The 21,731-nt window shown below is 37.3% G+C and overlaps 1 protein-coding gene across 5 annotated transcripts in view; it reads left to right on the top strand.

Moving 5' to 3' along the window:
• CTNND2 (catenin delta 2) overlaps nt 1-21,731 on the top strand; it is a 639,750-nt gene that overhangs the window by 481,252 nt on the left and 136,767 nt on the right. For all 5 annotated transcript variants that reach the window (XM_054284533.1, XM_054284531.1, XM_054284535.1 and 2 more), the window contains one exon: nt 14,941-15,154. In XM_054284533.1, the coding sequence (XP_054140508.1) occupies nt 14,941-15,154 (214 nt within the window). The remainder of the gene's footprint in view (nt 1-14,940; nt 15,155-21,731) is intronic.

The raw sequence follows: 21,731 nt of genomic DNA, 5'->3' as shown, positions 1-21,731 counted from the left end.
TGGTGCTGGTCAACAGCCAGCTGAACATGAGCCAGCTGTGCCCAGGAGGCCAAGAAGGTCAGTGGCATCCTGGCTTGTCCAGCAGGGCAGTGATTGTCCCCCTGCACACAGCACTGGTGAGGCTGCACTTTGAGTACCAGTCCAATTCTGGGCCTCTCACTACCAGAACGACATCAAAGTGCCAAAGCATGTCTAGAGAAGGGCAGCAGGTGAAAGGGCTGGTCGTGTAGATGTGGCACTTAAAGGATATAGTTTGGTGGTGGACTTGGCAGTGCTGGGTTAATGGTTGGACTCGATGATCTTAAAGGTCTTTTCTTACCCAGATGACTTCATGTTCTTTTTTTCCCCCTATGTGTTTGAATAAGAATTATAGTTCTGGATTCACTTTCCCATACATAGCCTTGCTCTTCTCCTTTTACTTCTAAAATGTCTTCAGTTAAAGGCTGGAATGTGACTTGTACGCTAGTGATCCTGTCAGTTTTCTGTTAAAGACATTATGAGAACTCCTTTACTTTCTGCATACAAGAAGATATAGGCATAGTATTTAATTTAAGTGAAAGAAGTATCTCACAGGTGATACTGTAAAGCACCGTAGTAATTGCAGAGAGACTCTACAGCATTTGTTGAGAGTGCATTTTAGTGCAGACAACATCTGTATACCTTTGGAGAAATTTTACTTCCCTATTTGGTCATAAACATTTTGTTAGTACTCTGATAAGTACCATAATTTTCATATATTAAAATAACTCTATGGGTAAAATCTCAAAATTTGAGAAATACTTCCCTCAATGGCTTCACAAGGAATTTCCTATTGTAGTGATGATTTTTTATATTAAAAGGTGCTTGCCTGTACCTGATTACTAAAATAAACACTGAGATCTTCATGCTTTTGCTTACCTGTGTTCGGATTACTGCAGTACAGTTTGGGTCTATGCCCACATTCCCCTGGGCAGCTGTGTTCATCTCTGCAGGCAAACATAAAGTAATCCATTTTCAATACACTTTCTGTGGAGTTTTTACTGGTAGAAATTACTTAACTGAAGTAAAGCAGCACCCACTGGCATACCCAGAAACAGTCTTTGAATAATTTTTTTTTTAATTTTTATTTTCTCATTGTTGATTTTACAAGACTTACCTTTGAGTTCTTACTGATCTGTGGTTTGTTTTCTAAGAAGTCAATCAACAGTTGGTATATAGTTTTGCAGTAAAGGTTGGAAGATTTTATTGATGGGTTATTTACTGTAAAATATTCAAAGACAAAATGCTGCTTGTTTGGGGTTTTTTATACTTTACTCTCAAAGCATTTTTGGAAATGATCCTTTGATTTGTCTTTTGTAAATTGTCTTAGTTTGCATTGTTGAAATAGTTTCTGCAGCAAGGCTTTCCACTCTTAGCATCTTGTTATTCAAGGATATGATTTTACAATGAGAGAAAGTTAGGTGTAACTTCCATGCAGAGCCATCAACACCCCCAGGGAGTCTCACTCTTCACAGTAAGACAGGGAGGACAAGGCATGCAAATAGATATATGATTACTTCTTGTCCCACTGTGTTCAAGGTTTTTGTTCTTTAGAATGAGGAATGCCATTTTTCATTCTACCTCAACATTTATTTCTATTTTAATGTTAGTTTTCCAAAGAGCTGTTGAACTACTTAAAAAATGCATTTCAGCCAAGAGAGGCTGCACTGTTACAGTATTTCTGGTGTACTGCATATACCTTACATGAGAAGTAACTTCAAGTGTCAAATAACTGACCTGTAATTACTAAATGACATTTGGTCAGCTGGGTGGTTGATAATTACAAAACCAAACTGTGACAGGAATGATAAATTTGATCAATTTGAGTATCCATTGCTGTAGCTTTCTGTAGCACACGTATGGCTCAAATACTCCTATCATGCTGTGACATGAAAAAAATCCCCACATATTTATGTTTCATTAGCATCAGAAAGAGAAGAGAAAGGGGTTAATGTGTGAGAGTATCGCAAATAGCAGACACATTAAGTAAAAGCTGTAGACATGAATGTACTTGAAATAAAAAGGGTTTATAGTGAAAGCATTTGATTAAGTTTCAAACCCATGGCCCATTTTTAGCTCTGCATGATGATGAGCACTCTTGTAAATGGGGATGTTAATTTTTTATTATTATTACTATTTCCTTTTACTCTTCTTAAGGGTTCTAAGTTGGCAACAACCTGTCAATATCAACTCCTACGTGGCTTCAGGATGAAAACATTTGTGAGGGCTGTTCCTCTGTCGTGGCTTGACCCCAACCAGCAGCTAAACCCCACGCAGCCGCTCGCTCACTTCCCCACAGTGGGATGGAGGAGTGAAAAAAGTGAAAAGTAAAAAAACTCAAGAGATGCAATAAAAACACTTTAATAAGGAGAGCAAAAGCCACATACACTAGGAAAGCAAATGAAGGAATTAATTTGTCGCAGCAAAACAAAGAATTTCCTATTCCATCACTTTGTATGAGCAGGCGCTTTGCCTGGCATCATACATCTTGTGATATTCTTGCAGTCCCAGTAATTTGAAGTGGTCTAGAGGGGATGAAGATATCTTTTCCACTGTCCTATTGCAAGATCTCTAAAGCACCTGGGATTGCTGAAAGATGAATCCACTTTTTGTTTGAAATAGAAATGATGTCCTTTTATTCTCACATGATCAAAATCCCATCACTTGGATACACTAACCATGGCTTGTCCCACCTTCTTTCCACAGAAATTTTTTAGAAAACTTAGTAGTGGACTAACCCTTGTTTTCTGCTACTTCTGCTTGGTTTTCATTTTCTTTTTTTTTCTTTTATCTCATCTTTTGCACTATGTAACCACTTGTGATCACTCTGCTCCCTTCCATTTTATCCATTCCAACAATCAGTAGCTTGAATTCTCTTTCTCTGTTAGGACAGGCAGATATAAATGGTTTGTCTCTCCTGAGCAAAGCAATGATATCTGTGCTTCAAGCTCTTCTCTATTGACAGGTGTACAAGAGAGTTTATGTGACAGCATTTCAGTAACTACAGTGCCAGTTTCAAGTGTCTCATATGTCTGCTCTGGATGTCCCTTTATGCCATCTCCATGATACCCTCTCTCCTGTTTCAGTTGTGCATATAGTACAAGCCTGTGGCTGAAAATTTTTCCTCTTTAATATTAACTAGAACAGGTGAGGCAGAAATGGTTACATGGGTCTTGACACAATAGTCTATGTTAACACTGTTAAGACCATGTAAATATGAGTGGTCTTAATTACAATACTAATATAAACCCAGTTTCAGTCACTTTACATAAACTCTTGTAATTATGTTTCTCGGTCTAGAGACCAACACTGCATTACTAAATTATATTTATGAAAGTATACCACTCTATTTTTTTCTTGCTAATATATTGTTTTAATTTTGCTAGTAACTTCCAGATAAAATGATAAAGTGGTAGACCTTTTCACTTTTTCACAGGAAAAAAGCATAAAAGTGTACTTTCTATCTGGCATTTAAATCTTACACTGCAGTCTTGTTTTCAAAAGCAATTCTGAATGCATTTCTGTGTTTCTTTTTGCCATCTTACTTACACAGTACCATTTTATTATAGTTCTGTTTTCAGATGAGAGATGACATTTCTCTTTTCATCTCTGTTTTTTGCACAGTCTCTACACTGATTGAGACTGAGTATTAATGACTGTCACTGAGTGCTGTGCTGTGTCCCCATAATATGTGCTTTCTGTAGCACTAAAGTGTCATTTCACACTCTGGGATCCCTCTGGGATCATTAAACCAAGGTTATTCTTGATTTCATCATCGAGATACTGTGCCTGAATTATAATAATGATTTACTGTGTACCTGGCATATACTTCACTTGACTTAAGGAAAATGTTCCATTTGTTCAATAAATGAATTAATGACAAGCCCCGCAGGAGTAACATTTCTTATAAGGGGGAAAGGCAGATTTAGGATGTTAAGTTGGGATGTCAACTGAACATTGCACAACAAAGTAGTGGGAGATTGCTGGGGCCAGTTCTTGTCTTGTAATCCTCTGCTCTGCTAAGGATCTTGATAAATGCTTTGGGTTTATGGCAAGAATTATTTCTGTTGGAAAAAAGCTTTAGTCATGTAAAGTGACATGATTTTAAAAAGAAGTAACTACGAGTGTATTATTTCATAAATGTAATGGAACATCTAGTTGTGGTTGGGGTTTTTTGAGTTAATGCTGGGTAAGCAAAAATTAGATATTTTTCTTGCCTTACTGTTTTCAGTTGTTTTGTAACATCTCATCTTGAAAAGAGATGGAATCAAGCAAATTTACAAGGTGACTTAAAACATTATTTTATGAAATTGTGGGCTTAATATTGAGAACATATGTTAGTGATTTCATCTCAACACTGCTTTACACTGCTTTTGTGTTCCTCCTCTCCCACTGCCCAGTTATTCCCTCTCCAGGGACTAACCAAAAGGACAGTATTTTTCCCACTCTTCCAAGAAGTTTATCTCTAAGGTTTTTCTGATAGTAATAGTCAGCAACAATTTTTTAGAATGAAAGTGAGCCAAAATTTTATATATATTTAGGTAATAGTACTAGTTCACAAATGCCTGTGTTTTATTTGGATAATTGCAACTTTGCTCTTTGTGCTCTGCTGTTAATTCACTACAGTGGAAGCTGGTAGCAGCTGTTCACAAACATCTTTGGGATGCAGAATTTGACCTTTGTTCTGCTGCTGTTTAGGATCTTGATTCTGGTCTTCTTGCAGGCTGAAGGGAGTGAGTCTGGACAAGAACCTGTCTAGACTCTCTATTTATCTGGGTTTATCATTCATTCCTTCAGTCTGCCTCACTGGAGATGGGAGTAGTGGCTAAAGGTTTCTATCTTTTTCATCTCTGGGCAGCCAGAATAAGCGCCTAGAAAAGAATTTCAGTCAATGAATTTGATAAGCAAAAAAATTCAGATGTGAATATCTAGTGAAAAAGCTTTTCATGCAGTTAGAAGAGGAAAAAAACGTAGTATAATGTGTGCAAGATGAATGCCTTTGTGCTTCTTTCTGTGGTATGCAGCAGACACAGAAAGAGCATTGCACTGTGCTGTTCCCCTCTCTGCTGGTCTGAGGAAAGCATGTCATAGTTGTATCAAAACATTTGCAAAACCTTTATATTTTGTGTTTGAAAATATTTGGTGGTAGGGAAAGAAGGGTAATTCACTGAAAGACAGTGTCATTTGGCATAGGTAGTGTGACATTTTGAATGGGTAATAAATATATTTTTGCAGCATTTTCAAGCAATATAGTGAATTTCTTTCTATTCATAACTCTCCTGCCAATTGCTTTTCTCATTTATTAGACTGATGTGTGAATGCAGAGGATCACTTTCCTATTGTAGAGCATATTTTTTATTACTGTTCTCATCATCCAGCAAGCCATGGTAAGACTTTGCACACTATATATAGAAATAAAATAACCTAGACTGATATCAGTATCTGTAATTTGGTGCTTTCTCAACATATCTCTACTAAAAAGGTTGACAGCAAAATTATTTCAATAAGGAAAATCATAGTCCTGCTAAAAAAGACTTGCCAAATGAAACTTTTAAGGTGAAAGACCATCAGTTGATCTTCAAAATGTGTTTAAAAATACAAAGAAATGTCTGTTATTTAGCTACTGAGAGTGGTGGCAGCAGAAGGCACAGGTTTGTAGAGACATAAGAGAACCTAAGGCTGTAAAGCAGAAATGCCCACCTTGAAACCAGTACATATATATTTTTTTAATATATTTTTATATATGTATTTTATATATGTATATATATATTTCATATATTTTTATATATGTATTATATAAACACTCTCATTTATTATATAGTATATACTTATATATATATATAAATAAAGTTTTGCATATGGATCTGTGGGTAATAATAAGCATATTAACTGTGAGGCAGGTGTTTACTTGTGCTGACTTTTACTTAATTTATAAAACTCATGTAAATGGGGAAATTGAGGAAAAATTCTGCTTTCTGCTTCACTGAAATTCTTAAACTGCAGATCTTAGCCTGCCTTTGTGGACTTAGACAAAAATTAAAATTTTATGTGCCTGGGGTTCTGTTAGCAAAACTTCCTACCAACGAGGGATGTTGTTAGAATGCGTTCATTAGCTCTTGAGGGAGTAGCTTGCCCCCAAAATACTTCAGGACAGAAAATTCTCATGTGACTGAGAGACTCTTTGAAGGATAATACCTCATTTCTCAGAAGAGAGCACCTCACATTCAAATCACTGCATAGAATGTCTTGAGAGCAGAGGTCATCAGGTGTGATGTTCAGCATAATAAACTGTAAATGTATTTTTAATCTGAGAAGAGGCCTTTTGATTATTCTGTGAGGCAAACTCAGGTAGCTAAGCAAGCATCAATAAAAAGGAACTTCCTGAATTTCCAATTACAGCTGAAATGTCAGATAGAGTTGTTTTGTTTTTTGGGCTTAAATGATTGGGAAAAAAAATTTCTGTGATCTTGTTTGTGTTCACATTGACTAAATCCTATTTATTATACCCTTAACTGAATAGAGTGAACTGCAGCTTCAAAAATTTTCATGTGTCACTGAGGTGATGTCCTTTGTTGCTGTTAAAATATTGAAGTGACGTACAGCTATCTATAAAAAATTTACTTTTGCTTTACATCTAAAAAAAATTGAATTTTCTTTATTTTGTTAAACTTCACTAGATAGCTGGTATAGGAATACCAGGGTGTTTTTAGTTTAAATATATATGTCAGTTCTTTTCACCAATAATAAATGTAAACCTTCTTTCTCAAATAGATAATTCATCATTTTTAAATACTGGAAAGAATGATCCAAACCATTGGTGTTAATCATAATTTTTCATTTAATGTCAGACAGTTCTAAATTTGTTGATTGGTTGAGTAATGCCAATGTCTTTGCATCCTAAATTAATATTGCTGTTGCACTATCTGTGAAGTGCATGCTGCTGAACCTTCTTTGGCATTCTGTATTTTTTGAAAAACAAAGACCCTGAATCAATATCAAGTAGTTACAATACCTGCTGAGGGCTTTGGCATGTGTGGATTTTATCATATTTATGTGTGCTCCTCAGTTTATAATGTAGGTCAATGCCAATCTGTTAATTTTAGGAGATACTGCTTTTAACAGTGGGACTGAAAATTGCTTTTCTGATGCCTTCTCAGTCAGACAAGCACTAAAGGTCAGCTCTGTGCTTGCAGTTAGAAGTGTTATTTGGAAGATCCCACTAGCCCTTCATGATTAGAGTAGCATACTTGTGTTGTCCTTCAAATGTAATGTTTTTTGAAAGTATTAAAGTGCTTTACAATTATAGGTAACTCAGGCCTACCCAGGGATTTTTTTTTTGTAAAATCTCAAATCACATGAAAACTTTGATTTATGATAGGTATAGCCTTCCTACCAAGCATGAAAAACAAAATGTGTCACAGAGCAGAATACATTAAGGCTTACTGACTGAGAAAGCAACAGATTTATTCATACCTTCTCAGGGCAATTTTAGAACATGATTTTGAGTCTCCTCCTGTTCAGAAAATAGTTTTGACCCTCTGTCAACCCCAGGCATAGATCCCAAGATCTAAAGAGGTCACTTAAGAGACACAGGGAAAAAAAACAATCTGTACTCAGTAACAGAAATAAGATACCAACTCCTGAAAAAAAAGCTCCTGAGTATTGATCCCATGCTTTGCATCCTCACGTCACTCAGCCTTTCCACCAAACACCCATCTGGCTTCTATAGACACAGAAAAAGAGATCCCCATCCTTCTCCACACAGGGCAGTTTAACACAGAGGGAACAATTCTTGTTTCATTTTAAGCAGAACATTGTATATGTACTGGTAGTTGAATTTATTTACATTATGCCTGTTCACAGCTTTATGTTACCTTTGTATCTGATCTAAAAAGTCCTAATGAGAAAGCCATTCTTAAATGGGACCTACACCCAAACCCTGATTTAGATCACCTAAACAAATTAGACTTTGGAGTTAATGCAGCAATTTGCATAACATTCTGCTCTATTTTCAGCTAAAATTGCTCAGCACTTTTTTAAACCTGTAGCAAATTACTTCACTAATGAGGCAAAATTACCCTGTGATGTTACAGGTAAATTTGTCTGTAATAAATCTCATGTGCATTTACAATGTCCAGATTTTGCATTGTCTACCTGCTGTTCCATAGGCACATCAGAAGAAATAATGGAGAGGACTTAAAATTTGAACCAGTATATTTGTCTTAAGAGATGTGCTGCACTAAATATTATTCCCATATTTTGTTTTTATGAGTTGTTTTCTCCCTTCCACATCCATTTCAAGTTCTAGGAGTCAGGCCTCTGAAACTAGCTAGCAGTGGGGCTGCTAGTGTTCCAAACCCTTCTCCAAAAAAATAGTGTGGTTCTTACCCTTGTAGATGGAAGTCATTTTAGTAATGTAAACAAGGCAAAGATAAATAACTGAGAGAATTTGTAACTGCAGTAAAAACATGAAGAAATAGAATCATTTCATGGATATTGTGGATAAACAGCCAGTGCAGTCAAGCCGTCTTGGCCTTTGTTGCAGTGCCCTGGTGCTTGTGGCCAAACCAGTCAGCTCACACAGTGAGCCTGAGAAGAACAGGGTGCCTGTAGTCAAAGAGTGTCTCACCACACAGCCTGCTACCATTTAAATATTCTTGGGAATTTGGTTTGGCTCTTGTAGCTTCTCCTTCCAGCACTGGTGGAACAGAGTTGCTCAAAATCCATTCATACATTAAGTAGTAGCACTTGTCCTGCTGGTTGGAAAACCAGTATCTAAAAACATTAAAGCCAGTTCTTACTAATTGTTTCCAGAAGCAGACTTAAACTGAATTGTCCTTTTAATTTGGTGTTTATTGCATACATAACATCACCTGTGCTAGCAGGCAGTTATTTTCTAGTTCTGTTCTATATGTAACAGAGTAGCATTAAAAATAATTCCATGTGTTTAAATATGTGTATTTTGATATATTAAAACATGCTTTCTTAATAGCAGAAATGTCACAGAATAAGTGGCAGATGATGCAGTGTGTTATGTCAATTAAACTGGCAATTAATATCTATGATGTGTAGAAAGGATTGATTCTTGTTAGATTTCCTTCACCTCCTCTAGATGAAGAGTTACTCAATAGTGATTATTAAGAAAAATGTAGAAAGTAAGCATCTAACCGTGAATTAATCTTTGAATTAGGAACGTGGAGCTGTTAATAGTGGAACACTTAATGTCTTACTGGGAAGAGGAGATTGTGTTATTTTAGCAGCACACTTCATCATTCTGTCAGTCTAACAGGTTTTTTTTTTTTACCTATTCCTACTTCTCTTCTGTTTCCATTATATTTTACTTTGTTAGGCAGGGTACTCAACATGAAATGCAGAAAAGGATGTTTCAGTTATACCTACTGGCAAAATTTGAACAATATCTCAGATACCCACTTGCTGAGTATAAATAGAAGAGGACGGCTGTTTTGGTTTCTGTCACAGAAGTATTTTTAGGCTGTTTTGGAATACTTCATTATCTAACAGTCTTTGGCTAAACTGTTTAAAACTTGAAGCTTCACTTTTCTTTCTTTTTGTATCTCTAGCTCTAATTTTTGTAGCGTTCCAAGGGATTCCAATTGCAAGAGGCAATTTCCATTATGTAGTGATTGAAAGAAAGGATTTTGCTTCTTTTCTTTGCTGCTGGGAGGAATCGAATCATTTTCACTCCACAGATTTCAAAGAATATATTTCAAAATTGGGTTCAAAACCTTAGTGAGAGTCAAAACAGATAATATCTATTTGTTTTAACTTTGCTTCTGCTGTTGCAATAGCCAGGTTCCAGGGCCAGATTTCTCATAGCTTGATATGAAGAGAGGTCACTCACCTACATTTTGTTCACCCTGGTCTCACTGGTATCTATCCTTGAGAACCACAGTGTCTCTGATAGCTCTTTCCCACATCTCCTGTTCACCTCAGCTATTCCAGCTAAAGGTTCACTAGTGTTATGCCATTGTTAGCAATTAGGATTAATAAGAAGGTAAAACAAGGTGCAGTGATCAAATGAGGAGTGTGACCAGACACGCATGGTGAAGCACAGCTTACTTACAGGTGACCAATCCCTTTCATTGTGCCCTTTTTCTATTTCCTCATGTTGTTCCTCCCCCATGCATTTGGAATGACTCCCTTTTCCTATCTTTGCCCTTCTGTTAAACATCCTGTGAGTCTGGCACACTGCCACAATCCCATCAGCACGCTCTTTACCATCGGACCTTTCCATTCATTCCTCCCTGTGTCCCCACTTTACCAGTTAACAAAGCTCAGGCTGAACCTCCCCAAGCCTTGGAGTGGTTCCTTCGGCAGCCCATTGAGCAGTGACCTCCCAGACCTGGTGTTTGGCATTGTCCCTTGCTCTGCAGGGTTTGTGTACATCAGTGTGGTTTATTACTTTTCCCATCTCATCTCTGTTCATACACTGGACAGCCACTGAGCAGATGTCCTCACAAAACAGGTGCCTCTACATTCCAAGTATCTACATACCCTTTCACATCCTGCATTTCATTTCCTTCCACATATTCAGACAATCTGTTGTATTGAATTGGGAAAGCAGGCTATCAAGAATTCATCTGCTAAAATCTTGCAGTAATCAAGCATATATATATATATATATATATATGTATATAGAGACAGTTTCAGACATATTGTCGATGTCTTATTGAATTGTTTTTATCCTCACATATGCTTCAGGCTGGTCATGTGTAACTCCTGGTAGATTAAGTGTCTAACAGTCCACTCTTGGGATGAACACCACTGACTCAAAGATAAACCTTGAAACAGATAAATTAATTTCTCATAGGCTCTTGGCATGGGGTATAGAAGCTGTCCTTACTAAGAACATAATTGACATCTTCACTGCCTCCAGAAGCAACCTGAATCCCTTCTTGAATCTAAGTTTTATTTTCATAATGTGGATGCGAATACATGTTCTTAGATGTAATGTAAAAAACTTTGTATTATGCCAGAGGAGAAGACTGTCATCAAGCTGACATGAGTGCACTTTTGTCAGTCTGTGTACTAGAGAGTCTGGCACCTATTCCTGTCCTGTCTGCCTGTGTTTTGGCATCAATGAGCCTGGTCAAGTGCTTGTGGCCAGCAAGTAGACAGTGACATGAATGGCAAAGAGCCAACTTTAAAGGAAAGTTTGAAGATATCCTGGTAAAAGAAAACATGATTCCTCAGATGAAAGAAGGAAGATGCATTCTTCCATGGAAATAGTTTTTTTCCCAAAATTTATGTAATCACTGTTCTTTCAGTTTTCACTTTGATTGGCATAGATTCCTAATCACAGCTCTGTATTTAACAGCTCTCTAACAGTGTCTTCCTAAGACATCCACAAAATATTTTCAGTGAGAAAAAGGAAAGAAAATAACTTTCAGAAATTACTGGTATCCATGGATTAAGAGAGTCATGAGAAAGAACACAGCACGGATTCACCCAGCCTTGTTAATATTGTTAATCCTTCTCCTCTGATCCTCTTTTTTTATTTTTGAGAAAAGATGGTGTAAAAAGGGGACAATGCATTTGAGACATGGGTAGATGCAACTGAGCATACTCAGTTGCTGGGGAGTTGAAGGTCATTCTTCTGGGAACAGAAATGGCTACCTTGGGGCTGCTCTGTGTGAGAATAGAGTTGGTCCTCTGTATCTCCTGACAAGTTGGTACTCCACTGTTTGTTTTGTTAGGCAGACGCTGACATACTCTATTTTCTTTTCCTCCTAGATGTAACAAGGCAGCAGCCACTAATATGTCAGTAAATATTGTATTAAGAAATGTTTTCTTCATCTTAAGTTAGGAAAGAGACAGAAGTATCAAATTGGGATTTGGGATTTGATGTCCCATTGGTGCAAATTGCTGCTTATCCATCCATCCATCCAGGCATTTTTGGCATAGACATTTGGCAGTAGCACTGCTGAATTCACTGGAGCTGTGACTAACTTAGCTGAGATCTGCCCCATGAGACTAGGTCAGAATTGTCCTCCTGGCTATGGCTCTTAGCTCCCTAAAGGACTTGAACAAATAATTTCATGTCCTTTGCATCTATTTCAATACATTTAAATAGATCCTGCTAACATCCATCACAATCTCACAATTTGTCAGGCTTACTTAAACTGCTGGAGAGTATAGTTCTAAACATCTATATAGATATTTGATAGAAGCACGAAGATGGGGTGAATAAAGTCCTGTTGTAAAAAAAACAAAACAGCCAAAGCAAGAGAGGAGTCCAGATAAAGAACAGCATCAGAAACTGGGCTCCTAGTTGTGACCAATCAGCTCCATCTCTCCCTGCATGACACACTTACTCTGCCAAATACCTGAGCTTGGAAATTCAAGGAAGGTTTGTAAAATAAATCTTCTATTTCCTAGGTAAGAATAGGTTCTTTCTTCAGTAAAATTCAAGAAATTTTGTCAAGTTATGTAAAGCGTTATGTAACAACAGTTTCATTTCTGTTGTATTACCCTTTTTTCTGACAGAAATGCATTTTAGATTAATATTTAATGCCTTTGCTTTTAAGAAACTATCTTTGAATCACTTTAGTCTGCTGCTGGCTTTAGGTTGCTGGGAGAGGAGGAGCTGCATGAGCTGAACACTAGTGTGCTGTCAGCTACCATAACTGGAAAGGGAAGGTGCAGCTCAGGAATAGTCTCAGTGTAGCAGAACCACACATTTCCCTGTAGAAATGAGGGTAAGATAGCAAAGCCTATCACCTGAGAGCACCCACAGGATAAACTGCTGGGGAGCATGACATGCCACTTGATTGTGTGCAAGGGAAAGAGTGGGAAAAACAGCATAAGCACAGAGTCCTTCTGAATGGAGACAGAGCCCTCTGAGTCTTTAGCTGAATTGTAGCACACAGAATGATTTTTTCTACAAATTAATACTTTTTCACATTCTTACTCTTTTTTTTAGCAGCAAAGCAATTAAAGTATTCATTCACCATATTGTGGTTTAAAAATATAATTCACAAAGATAGCAGGCATGTTTTCATTCTGTCGTTCCTGATATTACTCATCACACCAGGCAACTCATATATTTTTTAACTGTATTCTTTCTTCTATCAGATCTTGTTTCTTTTCCAAGGTTGAAGTGTGAAGCTCTGTGGTTGATTCACCTTTTGTAGAACTGATGCATAAATTTTTGTTCCTAGTCTTTTTAGTAAATGTCATCCGTTTTGTCATGTAGGTGGCTCTTCATGTAGCATGCTTGGTTTTTAAAATCTGGTTAGTAGGGGAAGCAAATGTATTTTTATATGAAGGTTAAATGGTAATGGATTGTGAAGCCAAGCAAACAAAAAAAAACAAGCAAGATTCACCCCACGTCTCTCCCAGATTAACTTGGTCAATTTTTTTCTGGTTCAGAAATGAGCTAATTATTTAATTGCAAGTCATCCTGTTCACATGGAAAATATTTGACTAGTGATATAATTTACAGCACCTTTTCTCTTTGACCTGCTTTTCTCATTTCTAAACTGAAAGAGGTCATGGTTTCTCAAAGCAGCAGAAGCATAAAGTCTCAAAAAGATTGGTGAAGTTTTCTGCCTGAAATTGATATATTTTACCAATGTTCATTCATATCTCTTCATGCATCATGTAATGCCAGCTGCTGCAGTCTTCGAGGTGACCTGCATGTTGCTCAGAAAGTTGCACATTAGTACTGATATAATGCCTATTTAAGGAAAAATATCCTAGTTTATCTTTAAACACTATCACTTCGGCATTTAGACCAAAGCTGTGTGGTAACTGTATAGCCATTACTTTTAAGCTTGAACTCCTAATAGATTTTATTGTATTTTAACTGTTTCCTTCTTCCAAGACTTCCCCCAGCAGAGTCCCAAGGACACACGTCCATGCAAACACTGCTTCACAAATATTTCAAATTATTTTTTGTTGTCCTAAATGTAAAATGGCCAACTGAAATGCCTGGCTTGTTTTGGGCCTTAGCCAACAACACATACAGGGAAATTTCTTGGCCTTTTCGGAGTTGTCTGTGTAATTTGCTTGAAGCTAAAGCATTGTACTCTTCAGATGTTAGTTACGAACCTGTGTGGTTTCTTAAAATTAGATCCAAAAATCATTAATCTTTGAGGAACAAATAGTACCACAGAACAATAAAGTATTTGTTTGAAATGGTTTCATAATAAATTGTACTTAGTATTCCTGACCTTCTTGATAATTTTTCTCAAATATTTTTTAGATATGCTTTTTTTAGAATTATTTTTATATGAGATATCATATTAGAAATTTATTTTGTAGGCATCTTGGGTACACATAAGACTTCTGCTCCTGCATCACTTAAGGGTCTCCCTCAATATTGTTAGAACCAGCTTACCACAATTTATTTCATATCCTTATCTTTATGTTTCTGGTGGTTCCTCCTTTTCCTTTCATCTTTGCTCATCCCAGTTTAATTGATATAATGTCCTTACTGAGACTACAGTAGTTGTTCCCATTCCCAGTAATAAAAAAATATAAAGGCAGGACGCCTAAAAACTGTATGATGTTAAGTGCTTTATTTTGTTTGCTGTAGCCTTGTGTTTTTTTCTCTAGCTTGTGATGTGTTACACTCTGAAGAAGATGATGTTTCTCTAGCACAGAAGAAACTCTTGCCAAGGCAAACCTTGACGAATTGTGAGAAACCCTGATGAGGCAACACTTGACTAATTTTGGCTGCTTTTACAGAAGTTCTGGTTTGTCAGTGTACAGTTTTGTTGCCACTGAAAGAATAATACTAGGAATCAAGGCAGTGAAATGTAGCAGCTCTGTGATGTTACCAGCACACCTTTACTGCGCTGCAGCCTGCATAAAACACAGCTTCATTACATTGGACAGCATGTATTGGTACTGGTGTTCATTGCCTAACTGTGTGATTATCACTTTGGCCTGTTTCAGATAAGAAGACAAGGCGGAATACAATTACTGGTGGACCTATTGGACCATCGGATGACAGAAGTCCACCGTAGTGCCTGTGGAGCTTTGAGAAACTTGGTATATGGGAAGGCAAATGATGACAACAAAATAGCTCTGAAAAACTGTGGTGGTATCCCAGCATTAGTACGGTTACTCCGCAAGACTACGGATTTGGAAATCAGAGAACTGGTCACAGGTTTGAATTTTTCAATATTTTTTGTTCAAACTCTCTGTCATTCTTGCAAGCACAGTTCTGTGCCACATGCCACTTGCTCCATCAGTAACCATTTCATGACCATCTTGTTTGCCATAACAAAAAGCTTTCAATAATTTCAAAGCTTTGGATTTATGTAATGTATGAATGGCTTTCAATATCATGCAGTTTACAGATGTAGGTATGGTTTATGCCTGTCATTGCTGGTTCACTTTGTTCTTGGTTATCTGTGAGTGCTCTTGTGGGAGATGTACTCCACACATGGATATGTTCTGGTGGGGATCCTCTGCTCTCCCTCCTGTCTGGTGTAGGGCTGGCCAGGCAAGAGCCATATTTTACTGAATTGACTTAGAAACTGTTACTCATTGCTTTTATATCCTATGTAGTGATGTTGTGAGAGGGAGGATTTGTTCAGGGATTTTTTGCTTTTCTTGGAGTTCTTACCAGAAAGTGGAAAACTGTGTTGGAGAGGTGTGGACATCGCCTTTTGTCTGATATTTGCTAGCATGCTATGTGATGTGTTGCACACAGAGCATGCAGGTAGTGGTAGTTTATTTCTTTTCTTGATGTAGGAGGATCTGGTCTTTTTAAGATTGTGTGGATTTTTTCCTTTCTGAAATTGAAGGGAGAGGGGAGGAGTGCTGGTGTTCAGGAATACAGGAATGCTGTCAAACAGGACTGATATGAAATGTTTGGATTTTTTTTTTCACCTTGCCCTTAAGCTAGTGTATCTAATATGCAAAACATAAGTGAGATATAGGCGTTTTTTTTATTTTTCACTTTGTGATTTCATTCTATAAATGAAAAATACTATAAATCAAAAATATATTCATTATCCTGTTTCCAGTTTTCAATTGTATTTTCATTATGACTTTCCTACTAAAATATGTAAGAAAATTTGTCATTTCTGTCACAAATCATCAGAGTACACGTTATCATCTATGTTTGTGGAGAAATTACTTAGACTTGTACATCAGGCCTCATTTAGGATACAGTTGATAAGATTATCATCCTTTGGTTGGGTCCAGATTTCTTCCTTGAGGGTGTTTGAATAAACTGCATGGTGTTTATTAAATGTAGATTTTTTATATTTAATTTTGTTTCTTAGTTGCAACAGTTATCACCTCCTACTTGTTAGTCAGGATTAATGGGGCAGAGATACAGGTTACATGAGCTCAAATTGTGCCTCCTGTGGAGTGACAGAATTACTGACAGATCTAATAAAGTGTAACCATTGCTTCATATTCAGCATACTTGTTTGTCTCTTGCTTGTGTTGTCAGTATCCTGGCTCCAGGGAACATCCTGCCTATTTATTCTGAGTAGTAAGTGGCAAACTGCTAAAACACCTCAGCCGTCACCGTGGCACTTCCCACGCCATCTGTGGATGGAACACACAATGTCATTAGGTCATTTAAAAAATATATACTGGGCTACGGTTTACATTGGTTCCATTGCACAGTATGCTGTTAAATATTCCCAAATTCCCACTGAAAGAAAGGATGTTTCTTTTCTAGTATGCCCTCAAAGTGTTATTACCAAGAGGAGTAGGCACTGACCATTAGTGGTGGGCAGTAACCTGCCTTTGTACAGCTGGATGCAGTTCCCAGGGATGGTAAGCATCAGGAGTGCTGGATGTGTACAAAAGGGGAGAAGACCAAGATGGTGACCCTGAGGAATGGAATCAAAGTCAGTGGTATTTCAAGATTTTATTCCTGAGCCTATTTTTGTATTGGAGTTTTCTGTTTGTTTTTAATAGCCATTACATCCCAGAAGGCCACTGCTTGCCCTGGCACACAGTGCCATGTTTTCTGAAAGGCAGATGTTTTGTGCCTTTCAGAATGCAGATCACTGGCCCTGGCTTTCAAAATGCAGACGTGTTTGTGGTAGTGCTCTGCAAAGCTTCCTTCCAAAGCAAGGCTCATAGCTGCAGCTCTCATCTTGCATCTCTTAGGAAACAGGCTAAAGTTGTGCATCTGATTCAGTTCTCCTTTCCTTTTTATTTTGGTGAAGTTTTGTGGTGTGACAGCTGAATTCCTTCTTTCTGTCCTTTCTGGGGAATGAAAGGTAGCTCCTGCAGCAGCTCCCTTGGTAATGAAAAGATTTGACTTGGTGGCAGGCTTAAGGAAAAATAAAAAGTTCCTCATGCTTTCCATCAGCCTTCCTGAGCTGAGGTGGCAGGAAGCTAATTATTTCAGTAGGGGCTCCACAGCCTGGAGGAGATGCAGAGAAAATAATAAGAAATGTCTGTTTGGGGAGTAAACATAATACCTTGAGCCTTTCCATCTCATGTTCATTGTGCATCCTGTCTGTATAAAGGCTGCTCTTGTTTGTTACTTTTAGGGAGGACACAAAGTTCATGCCTTAGGAATTCATAGAGGCTCTGACATGGCTGTCCCTAAATAGTCATCCACATTTGTCTGCAGAGCACTTCTCTTTGGTGGGGAAGCATCATTATCTCGGTCCTACAGATGGGGAACTGAGCCTATCAAGTGTAAATGACCTGTCCAGAAATCTGGCAAGATGAAGGTGTGAATCACTCTGAGCAGCTGCAAGGGAAGAAATATGGCCTGGAGAGGATTTTTAGCAGCTCAATTTGTCTGGCAGTAGTGAAGCATTCATTGCCTGCCCCAAGTACCGTGAAGCACTTGCCCAGCAGAGCCAAAGTTCTGATATTAGTTTCTTCCTCAAACATGCACATTCTCTTCCTTCTTGTTGCTCTTCTCTAAGTAGATTATAACTTCAATTTCTGGCAATCTCAAGCCTGGTTTTGGAAGGCTATTTAAACCTGCAGACTAGCTTTCTAGCCCAGTAGCTCCTTGATTGTCAGGATTGCCTTCAGCACCATTTGTGGCTTGTCCTCTTTTCCAGAGATTTCTTTCTGCCATAATCTCTCCAAAACAGAGTTTTTTTACTTTTTCCTTTATCTTGTCTCTCTTCTCCTCAGCAGCAGAGGTCATGGGCTAATACTGGAAAACCTTACCACTGCACAAACTTAACGTTATAGCAAAGTGTTAGAGTTTCAAGGCTGTCTTATGTCAAGGAAGTGATTTCAGTGCAGGCTCCCATGAAGAAGCTCTGAGGGAAGTGTGCTGCCTGGCTGTTATTAAATTAAATTATGTTAATGCCCAGGAAATATTTCCTGAGATATGGAAAGATTATTCATACAGAAACACTTCCACAGTTACAGGTTTTTACTAGAAGAACATGGATAAAATTAGGTATACCCATGAACATTTGTGCAAAAGTGAAATTACTCTGATAGAAATAGAGATGTTGGCATTGCCTACAGCCTCTGGTAGTTTCCAGAGACACAAGGAGAACCCGAATCACAATGTAAGTCTGTAAATAAAAAGAAAAATAGGTTTAGCTGAATGCACCACACTTAATCTAGCCATCTTTTTACCCCAGCACAATGCTGCCAGTTTCCACAGTAGCACCTGTTAATGGGAAAAAATAAAAGCCTTCTATTTTAAAATAATTAAATGTTAACGCTTTTCTAATAAATATAAATAGAGAGCAACACAGTACAAAATTAGCACAGATCCTGCAGATGGTAGAAAGAAATGTTTTCCCTTGGTAATAATGACAATGAGTAACTGATTTCTGATTCTCTTGCCTTTAACAAGTTAATTATGAACCCTTCCACAAAATTCTATTTTATAATTTTTTCTATTTGTTTTACTGTCAGGAAAAAATACATGGAAAAATCTGACATTTTAGCAAGGATAAGAAAGGAATCCCATGGATGCCTTGTGCAGAAGGTGAGGTCAAGCAGCTGTTGCTAGATCCTTTCCAACTCAGGCTGTTCTATAATTCTGTGATTCAGCTTATGCTTGCTCCTTCTTCCATCTGCTTGATTGGTTGACTCGGTTGATCTCTGTCTGAGATAAAATAGTTTAAACTGTTATTCTTCTCAGTTTTGACAAACAAGATCCTTCACAGCTAGAATGACAGTTTCTGCCTATGAACAATGAGGTAGCTGGATTTAAGAAACTCCTTTTAAAGAAGGCCCTTGTATGACTGCATCACCTGTTTAAAATCTGTAAATACCATTTCTGATTGAAAGGTAGAAGTGGATAATCCACTTTTAGAAAGTACATGATGATAAAGAGCTGCAACTATAAATGTCAGGAGAAACTGGTTTTTTCCTGTGCTAGCAGCCAGTCTCCTGCTTATTTTGGTTGACAATAAAGTGTCAGAGATTTAACTGTTGTCTACTAAAATACATAAATTATAAAAATTAGCACATTAAAAAACTTATAAAGCAGAAACTAACACTATACATATATACTAAATATAGATAGGTAGATATTGACTCTGTGTACTTCATTCACATTTTTATTCACTGAATTAAATGGCTTATATTCCATTCCTGCAAAATGTTACAAGATACTGCATACAAAATATTTCTTTCAAAGAAGCATTAGTTCTCCAAGTGTCCTTAGCCCACAGTCAAACTGGACAGGGAAAAATTTCATTTACTTCCCAGACTTTGGATTGCAGTATTCATTAGTGCTGTCTTTAATTTCAGCTGTGGCCAGTTTGGGTTTTGGCCTGGTTGGTCCCCTGTTTTCACCCCATGTTATGCAGTATTATTGCATGGTCCTGTTTCAGTTTTAGTAGCTGCTGTGTGTTTATAAGGAGGGGTTTATAACCTTATGGATCAACTCTCAGTATCACTGAAAGCAATTACATGTTGTTCACCTTAGATCTGTCTGGTATGAGTTAAGTATTGCAGGTGAAAGCTCCTTTTGATTGCATGCTGCTTCTGAGCATGTGCATAAATTACTGGCAGATTGGTCAAGTCACTCCAGAAGGCCCCTTTGAGCCCTGCATCTGCCTTTGCTAACCTGTGTAGTTGTAAGTTAGTGAGCCTTCAGTGATATGTAAAGCATGGTTAAGGGAGCATTCTGTTTAAATGGACCTTTTAGTTCACTTCAGTGGAAGATTTAAGTGGATTTTATTTTTTTAAAAGTAATTCTAGCCAATTATTTAGAATCTTTAACTTCCTAGTACAGTGGCAGTTCTTCTGTTGGGGGTTCCCAAAGTCATAATCACATGGCTGCAATTGTTTTCTATTTGTAATGTTATTTTCTAATTGGACTTTGTAACGTATCACACTTGTGATTTTTTTGTATAGTAAATCTTATTTGAGAATATTATGGCAAAGGGTTGACTGTTTAGTACTTAGGATCTTGAAGCAGTTTAATTTAATAATTTAATAGTTTTCTGCAAATGTGCCCTTGACATACCTGAGTTACTGGAGTGTGTAAACACAGATGTGAAATTTTATTGTGATATAAACATTCATTTGGAGCTGGCACCTATTTGTAATCTTACTGCTCTCTGGAAATTTGATTTGAAAATGAATAAAGGCTCTTTTATCCCATTCTGAGATGACTTTCCCACAGCCTTAAGTAAAAAAAAAAAAAACAACCAAAAACACCAAACTCTTCTATGAGTTCTGTATTCTTACAGTATTTCACCTTGATATAATTCCTTAAATCTCTATTATATCCCTTTTCCTTTGCAGGTTTATATTAGGTGTTGCTCCAGTATTGCTCGTATAAAGTATCCCATTTCTTAGCTGTATTCAGGTTTTGAAATGGAGCATTGCAAGTGTAAGGAAGCCTGACCAGAGAAAGGCCTAATTAATTAGCAGCTTTTGATATGTAATGTAAAAAGAGAAGTAGGAAGATAAATGTACAAAGTGGCTTGCTCTTGTAACGAAAGAGACGATTTCAGCATTACACAAACTGAAAAGCAGATTATAAAGATACATGATTTAGGTTCAGATACATAGCCTGCCTCTCAGAAGCTTTTCAAACAAGATGACATGGAAAGCCATATATATGTGTTTAAATTGTCATGATGTAAGACTGCTGCTACAAGGTTGACATAGCTCTGGTCCAGTAGATGCTTAGCTAAGAGAATAAGACTGCCAAATATCCTTTGGGGCCCATAACTCTATGTGGCAAAACAAAATGTAGATGTGGGATAAATGCAGAAAGTACACAAGTGCCTCTTAAGGTGCAGCTCCTCCACCTCCAGTATCTGTGTCCTGTCAAGTCAGAGAAATTAGAAAGGTTAAGCATGGAGTTAGATAACTGCTAGCACAGAACACTGCTTTTAGAAGTGATGATTTTGATTTTGGCAGGAAAATATGTTCATTCATTTCTTACTAAGGGTCTGCTCTGAACATAAGCGAATTCTCTTTGGTAACTTCAAACAAGGGATTTTAAGGAACTCCGCCAAGCAGAGGCAGGTGCCTTACAGACTTGAATTATTTTTCCACCAACAGATTTAGGATAAGATTTACGAATTACAAATCTACTTGCCTGGGCACTAAAGTTTGCTTGTATGTTTTAAATGATTTCTATTCAAAATGGAGATTTAAAGGGCATTAGCTCTAATAAACCTTTCCTACTCCTTCGTTAAATGGATGTAATTGCAAGTACAATATCCTACCACAATCAATTTTAAAAGTTGATTAAAGCTTATGAAGTAATTTACTTCTAATTAGGTGTTTTAAATAAAAGTTGTTTTCAACATTAACAA

This window comes from Melozone crissalis, unplaced genomic scaffold (genome assembly GCF_028551555.1).
Source record: "Melozone crissalis strain CALT ecotype California unplaced genomic scaffold, PUWL_Pcris_2 ptg000042l_1, whole genome shotgun sequence".
In the NCBI taxonomy this organism is placed as follows: domain Eukaryota; kingdom Metazoa; phylum Chordata; class Aves; order Passeriformes; family Passerellidae; genus Melozone; species Melozone crissalis.
This window is presented reverse-complemented; position numbering and strand designations above follow the sequence as displayed.